We start from the raw sequence: 8858 nt of genomic DNA on the forward strand, positions 1-8858 counted from the left end.
TTATCGTTATTGAGTCTGATCTAAGTAGTAAGGTAAGAAAATTAAATTAATGTCATTCTCAGTAATAGTTAGAAACTGCAAGTTAAGCAGCTGCCACTTATTCCAAGTAATTCCAAGTATATTATATTGAAAGAAGTCTTGTAATAACATGTATTGATTTTGTCATTTTGGGGCTCTTTTTTTTTCCAGCCAACATATGTTTCATGGTGTGTATTTGTGGTGCTATGCATACACAGGTTTCAGGGCAATAGGCCTGACTCTTGCCAAATAGATGTTGAGGGAAAGCAACTTAACACAACATATGATAACAGCATTCTTGGATCAAAACACTGGGTTAAGAAAAATCTTGTGGGTAATACACTAAATGAACTAAGCATATGTTTTCATACAGAATTGATAGGTAGTTCAACTAATGCTTGACTACATTTGTTGAAAGAATGCAATTATGTAGCAAAAATGACCAAATGCAAACAATTATGTTAATTAAAGGACAGCAACCAGGCAAAGTTAGCTTCCAAAGTAGTCATACAATTCAGCTTAACTAAAAATTCTTACTATTATCAGCTATATGTAGCTGAAAGAGCCAATACTGTTCCGTAATTTAAGCAGGAAAAAAATTGGTATGACAGATTTCATGTCAGTTTTTCCACAAAACCAAAACTCACCAACACCTGATTGCATTTAGAGAAAATCACAACGTACATACCTGTAAATCTGTCGAATATTTTCAGCTTTGATGTCCTTGAGAATTTCATGGTAGATATGAAGGTTGTTTGGCTCCCGAGCTGTTGCAGGAGAAGGGCATTTCTTGCGTGCGTAATATCCTATCACAATTCCAAAAATAAATAAAACCAAAGCAGTGCAAAATACTTTCAGTATCCGAAAAGAATTGCTGCGGTGGCTCTTTGGTGCCTGTCTCGTATAGTGTGAGATGTATTCAGGGTCTTCCTGAAGCCTCTGGAATCTTCCCTTTGGAGAAGACGATGGCTGGATGGGCTCCAGATCAAGGTCAGGGCTCTGTGAGTTCCCTCGGTGATGCTGGATGGCACCATCCAGTCGGAAATGGTCAAACCCAGGCTCCTCCAGCTCTTTTTCCATGTCCCATTCCAGTTCCAGTGCTGTGGCTTGGAGGTCATCATTGTCAAGGTATGGAGAGTGCCCCTGTGCTCTCTGGTCTGCATTCACTTTGTGATAGGCCATCTTTTTATCTATCAAAACAAAATTTTAAAATTCCCTCAATGTTGGCTTCTCATGTCTACATAAATCATTTATTTATTCTTTGTAAATCTGGGAGAAGCGAAAAGCAAAATCTGGGTTCTCAGTATTTCACTCTCTCCATTTGCATCATCCTGTCTTCTTTTGTAGAATCAGCAGTCCATGAACATCATTAGAGGGGAAAGAAGATATTTAAAAGGAATATAATATACTGTAAGAACATGAATAAAAGGGATTTATAGGTGCCATTGGCAAAAGACAAAAGTTATCCTATTATTTTGTCAGTCCCCAAGATAATATTAAAAAATTGAGTGAAGGCGCAGAGCTTCCAAAACAATTATTTATTACCCAAAAGTAATTTCAAAGCTTAACAACTATGTGTATCGATTTCATTTCACACAAAATAATGCTATAAAAATAAAGTTGAAAAAGTAAAAATAATATCACTTGCCTAATCTGATTCTAAACACAAGGAAATGATAAGCTGAAAAAGAAATTTCAGGGTGACACTGTACTTACACATCAATATAAGCCTTCCATTTAGATGGAACATTCTATTATTTATAGCTATTTTAAATGCATAGTTCCTGAATGACTGATGAATTTACTTAGAAATTGTCCCAGCTGTTTTGCTCCACTTATTTTTCCCATTCTAATGAATCAAAAGCACTGTCAGGTAAGTATTTATATCAAAATCACTTCTTTAATAGCAAGGCACATCGGTAGAACTTCTAGATGTTTCTGTGGCAGTGTGAGGCCTCTAATGGGAACTCTGACCTCCAGTGCAAACAATTCAAAGTCAATTTTCAACAAATCATTTTTAACAGACTGCAACAATCAGCTGCTGTTTTCCTGTGTACTTTGACAAGAACCATTCCATCATGTAACCACAGGAAATTTAAGGCTTTTTAAGTAGCAGACTCGCTCATCGATGAGAGTAAAATTAAGACCAAGATATTAAACTTCTCACAATGATGGATACTGGACTGACACCTACAACACTGCATTATCCCTTTGTTTCTATATTTTAAGGCATTTTATTTCTCTAAAACTTAGCACCACCCAACATTATTGAGGCCACATAATAGATGAACATTTGAAATAGAATTTTGCTTTCTGAAGCTCTGAAGAGAGCAAATGGTTAGAAAACATTGATATAATGAAACAGATCATTGTCCATTGGAAGATTATCTTGCTTTATCTTGCTTTCCTGATACAGTCATACAAACATCCCACAGCTTTCAGGCAGCTTAGGAACAGTCAAGACATTGTGCTAAGCATGTCAAGGGAGGTCCTGTCAACACTTTTGCAAAGTGCAAAACACTTTTGCACTCTACGTGCAGTCCAAATTCTTCTATATGCAGAGTTGAGTGAGCAGAACCAAAACCTCTTAAATTACTGTAAAAATCTACATTATTTCTTTAAATAATGATAACAAATGTTAGCTTCTAAATACCAGTTGAGTCAACAAATGGCTCACTCCTGCAAAGCATTCTAGCTGAACTTTACAGACTTCCTGTTGGCCCAGCCCTCATGTTTGTGAAGGTTTCTTAATATTCTATGAAAATTGAGCTAGCTGATTTTCAAACTATTTATCTCCCTTTTCACTCTGTCTCCATGTTTTGTTGGTGGAGGGATTAATTTGCAAACCATGAATGCCAGAGGTCACTACTATTTAAGAAGTACCCAACAACCTCATTTTTCCAACTCCACTTCTACTTATTACTATAAATTAATTTAAAGGCAAGGTTTTATCCTTTAAAAGCAAAACAAATCATTAATGTATTCCACAGATACATAATTCTGACTCTAGAATTAGTACAGTCATTTAAGAAAGTGTTTTTGCCAAAGAAATAAACTCTTAACAGATTACTACAATATTACCTATAGGATAGGAGTTGAGGCAGTTTTTTCTATGCAGTTGCATAGCAAACATTAATCTTGCTGAGTTTTTAAATGGTGATCATTGCACACCCCTGATGGTTAAATTTTCTCTGTATTTATGACATACTAAAAATGTATGTTTTTGTTTAATGGAGCGTATTAGTAAAGGCTATTTAAATCTAGACATAAGCACGCAATAAAAATTCATATGAAATTTCTTTAAATGTTTTTTAATGGACATAAGTTGTAACCACATTCCACATCTTAGTAACTTGGCAACTCAATTTTCATACAAATCACCAAAACCACTTAGCTACAGAAAAAAAATCCCAAACAACTAAATGAGCTAAAATAAAAATCAATATTCAATTCACTTTTGCATTTGAGAACAGTCTTTGGCATATGGGATCTTATTAGAAACGCATGTGCTCTACTTAAAGAATGCAAAGAATGCAGGAGTAACTCCAGTTAGCATCTTCACTTTTTCTACTACTATTGCTGAATTGGTTATTGGGTTGTCAGGACACAGCACAACTTAACCCAAAGTATTTAAGGTTAGGGCCCAAGGTGTATTTAACTGTAACAGTGACCTCCTGCTTCTCAAGCACAAGTAATTTGTGCCATGTAATCTAGATGAGCTGGATTGTTAAAGAAGAAGGCATGATTAAAATATCATGTCTAAATGTAATTTTCAGTAGGTTAGGACAAAGAAAACACTCCACTGAGAATAATGAAAAAATAGACAACAGAAACACGGATCAACTATCAAGTCAACTACAGTGCAGTAGTTCAGTCTACTCTATTACAAAGACCATAAAGTGAACGTATTTTTGAAAGACGATTCAGAAAGCTTCAGGAGACAGAAAATCCATCCCATCTGCCAGCAAGCTATTTCAGCATTTAATTGCTGTTAGATACATGTTTTACTATAAAGATAAAGGAATAACTGCAAAATGGCAGAAGTCTGCATATGCAATAAGTGAGCTTGAAAGCCATTCCATAGAGAGAAAAAGGGATCATAAACCCTGGCACACTGGACAGAACCAAGCTGAAAAGCAATAAACTTGATGAGCATTTCTATACTTATTTGTGGGGAGAATGTTTATAGAGGTATCAAATCAATGCTAAATAGTCTTTCAATTAGCTGTACACAAGAAATCAGGAGAGTCAGCTTTATCATTATTGACGTAATGAGCCCATTTCAAAACTATCAACCTGTTCTTTGATCTTAAAAATAACACATTTACATCCCGTCTGATAGGTGCATCTTGTTATGAAACAACCAGAAAGTCTTTTTTTGTTGTTGCAGCTTTCTTGCTTGAACCCCTTATCAATGGAGCCTCTGCAAACTATATAATAAGGGCTATGTGAAAGGTGTTGCATCTGTATAATAATAACAGCAGCTAATAGCTCTACAACAGAAAGGTCAGCTTATATGAACATTTTATGAAGCCAACAAGCAAAGGCCAATATGAATATATTACAGTAACTTATTTGTGACTGGTGCTGTAGTTGTTAAATCCAGCTCATTAACAGCTGAGACTATTAGGAGGCTGATTTACAGCAGGAAGAGTGGCAAGTGTTAATGTGCTGCCTGTAGTGAACTGTCTGGAGCCATTCAGTGTTCAGTAGTGAATGGGAACAGTACTCAATTTGCTCAGGAATTGTACTAACAGCATTGCAGCTCCTTTGTATAGTCACAAAAACAGAAATCCGGGGTTGTTGGCTAATCTCATTTTAAAGGTTCTTTCACTTCGATTTTCTTCTCAGTATCCTCTATACAGAGTACTTTTTCTTTAAGTCCTTGTAATCCTTTTATGTCTAGGCAAGCCCCCAAAGAAGATATAAAGTCACCTGTTTAAAGGGCAAATAGCTGTACTTATCACAGAAATCAACACCCACTGCACGTAGGTGTCCTTAAAGGGTATAAGACAACAATTTAGTACTTTGTTAAATGAGATGATGCCAAGTTTCAGGACTAGGAAAATTTCTTCAGAGTTATAAATCCCTGACAAAAGTTATTTGCAGAAGAGATTATGATGCCCTTGTCAACAGCAACATTACAGTACACTGTAATTCAAAATATAATGTGGTATTTCCATCGTTGCTTCCTTAATTTTCTGCAGTAACGATTTCTCCCTTCCCTCATGTTTGGGACATGAGCTTGGCAACCAGCTCAGTTACAGCAGGACAATTAAGTTCCTTGTCATTCTGCACAACCACTGCTTAAAACCAATGACAAAACTTCACAGTTGTTTACATTTTACTCACTAACTCAAGATGAACACAATCTGAAAAAAAAAAAAAAGAGCAGTGTTCTAGCAGGAGGCACAAGAGATTAGACTTGACCAAGAAGTCCTGTAGAACACAGCTAATCATTGTTTCTTCATGTAACACTAATAAGTACTTTTTGGCATACTTGAATGATGTAGACTATTTAACATCTTCAAAATCTCACCAATTTCAGAACAGTGCTCCAGTGTGTTGGCCACTTGAGCTAAAACATCCTGGGCCATCAGGGCTTGTGTAGGTACCCATATATGTATTTAGATGCTGCATTTTCAGAACCTCTGAAGTCCTAGGGCTCAGAGAAAGGACTGGAAGGAAACTCCTTCTCACCCAGCAGACAACCATAACAGAAAGATGATGCAGACTCAAATAGTCTCTGATATGCTGGGCTTGTAACTCTAAGATACAGCATCACCATCCTGAGACAGGTTTAACTGCAAATATCTATTTGCCTCAAACAAAATTACGAAATACTTACTGAAGGTATAGTAGCTAGCAGTGTCCTGCTATATGGGCAGTCTAGCTAGGAGGTTTATTAAAACTGCAGCATAATCAGATCACTACAAGTGGTCCTATTATGGAGTCTGTGCATTTCTTGTGGTAGATGCTGTGCTGCTGACTTTGATTGGCTTCCATTTTTGGAACAGCTTTTCCTTCCAGTTCAGGTGGGTAACAGCTCAGATTTTTAGCTGCTCTCTGCCACGTCTTTGCAAGCATGGGAACGACAGTTTCAAACAAGGAGGAAGAAGTCCTCCCACACACACACATGTATTAGTTCCTTAGTCCATAAATTAATCACTGACCTTCCTTTGGGCTCCACCCTCAGATCCCACTGTTCTCCTTGGGATGGGCATTGGATAGAGTTGCAGTGTTTCTAGAACCTAACAACTGGATGGAGAAACCAGACCCCAAACACTGGGAGGGATGTTCAGTGTATATGCACTCACGTGCTGGTTTAAATTCAGTGTAAGGGAAAGAAATCATATCCTACATCTTCATTCATTTGCACCAGGCCACAGCACCAACCACCCAACCTCTCCTGCCCTAACCACCTCCCTGCCATTTACCTTCCCACCCCCCTGCCTGAGCCCGTGTCCATTCCCATTCCCAGTACACTCCTCCAGAGCAATCCTGTCCATCTCCAAGCCTGTCCATAGCCTTTCCTCCCTGCAGCTGGAGCTGCAACCCCCTCTCCAGCATCTTCCTTGGTTTTCCCAGAGGATTGCAACAGCTGATGGGGTGGGAAAAGTCCACCTGACACCAAGGGTCCCTCAAAAAAAGAGCACTGGAGTTCTTAGCCCTGTTTCGGATGTCGGGAACTTGGAGACATTTACACACTTCCAAGAAACAAAGCACATCCAGAAGGGATACAGCTGCAAAAAGTAAGAATAAGGTTCCTGCAAAGGAAGTTTTCACCATGTCTTTCAGTCTGCCCTTCCACAGTTTGGTTTCAGCTCAGCAATGCTGGATCCTGGGTGAAACCATCAGATGAACCCCTCTGCTGCCTCACACACACTGGGGTTAGGGATGGTCAGCAGCAACTCCTTGCAGAGCAAACATCACCTTCAAAACTGTATCCTGAGCACCTTAATCTTTCTCTTTTCCCATTGCATCTCATACCAACTGCCTGAAAGCTAACCTAATATTCAGTTTGCCTGAATATATTTTCTCCAAATTCAAGGTTTCATCAATAATATATTTTACATTACAGTTTCCCTAGACATTATAACTGCCTCTGAAAAAAATACACAAAGCTTTATCAGGATAAAAACTATTATAGGCTTATTGTTGAATTCTTTGTTAAATAAAATTACTGTAAATGGTCTTTAATTTGAATATGCTGACAGTAATAACTGCAGTAACAGGCCCTAGCAGTTCTTAAAGTTAATTTTACATGATTCAAATCTGCTCTGGAAGTTCTAACATAGTCAAGTCTCTGGTTTGGACACATATCAGTTTCAAAAAAAAATATTTTTTCTCATTTCACTTTGAAATTATAGTAAAAAAGTAATCTTGACTTTAAAATCTTGGAAACTGTACACATGAATGGTACTAGGCTTTAAGAAACTAGGATGATGGAACTCGACTACATTTCAAAAGGTACAAACCCAGTTTGCAAAATACTATGTGATTTCAACCCATGTCTCCTTAAAAACAGAATCAAGACTCCAGAACAGTCACTTTTATGGGTAAGCCACAAAGAGGAATCTGGCCCTATACTGAACAGACCTTCCCTTCCCATTTTTAACAATCATTGCCAAAATCTAGCAATGACAATATTAACACATTCTGCTGTGGGGATACGCAGCACACAAGTAGGATGTTTCTCTTGTCACCATCCCACAGTCCTCTAACTTCATATAGAAAAGCAGGTCAGTGTGTATATATATATAGATATATATATGTAAATATAAATATTTCACAGTACATTTTTTTTTTCATTTCTTGCTTACAGGGATCTTACTGAGTTTTATAAATTTCAATAATGAGATGGAACCCATACAAAAAATACTATGAAGCTGAAGATGGCAACATTTACAATTTAACTTTACTGGAATTTTACTGTATTTTGGTAGATGACAGCTTTAATGATCTTGTGCGTAGTTTGTAGCAGAAAACAAATTCAGTTAACATAATTTTCTGCTTTTTTTTGAATGATCTGTATCCAAAGAATTCAGAAACCAGCAAGTTTCCTTCCTAATCACACCAAATTTATTTTCTGGGTGAACTTTTGAATACTAAAGTTCAAGTACACAGTGACATTGCCATGGCAACCGCTGCTGCAACCAAAGAGGGGAACTTGTTTCTGAAAGCACATTTATATACCTGTACACACATGCTGAGGCACACTGATGCTCCAGACTCCTGTCACAAGGCAATCGAGCTGGTCACAGGTTATTGATCCTGACTCTGCTCCTGGCAGGGACAGGGGCAAGGGGACATTTGCTGAAGCCATTAAGCTGCAGCAGCCCCACATATGATATATACAATGCAAGGTCGTTCCCACATATTGTGATCATGAAGCCTTCAAGCCATTACTCCTGTTTCTAGGACCTAAAGGAGGAAACCTTAGTTTGCCATAAGATGTAGTATTAAAAGATTTAGGGCTTCTCCAGATATAGGCAAAGAATGGAGGGGTAATATGTTTGGAGTCCTTTGACTTTTTTTTTCTTTCTTTCTTCTTTTCCTAAATCTCTGCCGAAATGAGCTGTCAAGTTTGAGAAGTGTCAAAGAGTTTGGCCATTTCGGTCTGCCTGGAGGTGTAATTTTGCATGGTGTACAATTCCTGTGAATTTATCACAACACATTATTTCACACATAGTCAACATGGTGTGACATTCAGCATCCTGAATCCGCCAGTGTCTACATGCTGACGTGAGTGCACAGTTTCTCTTTGAAAGAAAATCCAAAGAGTGGTTAGTTCAGGTCCTCAGTGGATTTCTAGGGGTAAAAAAAAAAAAAAATAAATC

The 8858-nt window shown here is 37.7% G+C and overlaps 1 protein-coding gene across 1 annotated transcript in view; it reads right to left on the reverse strand.

Annotated features, from left to right (window-relative positions):
• NAALADL2 (N-acetylated alpha-linked acidic dipeptidase like 2) overlaps positions 1–6543 on the reverse strand; it is a 189653-nt gene extending 183110 nt beyond the window's left edge. The window contains exons 1-2 of the mRNA XM_008497711.2: positions 6456–6543; positions 707–1208 (exon numbers count right to left, since the gene is read on the reverse strand). Of these exons, the coding sequence (XP_008495933.2) occupies positions 707–1208; positions 6456–6543 (590 nt within the window). The remainder of the gene's footprint in view (positions 1–706; positions 1209–6455) is intronic.
• Between the last annotated feature and the right edge of the window lie 2315 nt (positions 6544–8858).

The sequence above is a fragment of the Calypte anna genome, chromosome 9 (assembly GCF_003957555.1).
Source record: "Calypte anna isolate BGI_N300 chromosome 9, bCalAnn1_v1.p, whole genome shotgun sequence".
NCBI lineage: Eukaryota > Metazoa > Chordata > Aves > Apodiformes > Trochilidae > Calypte > Calypte anna.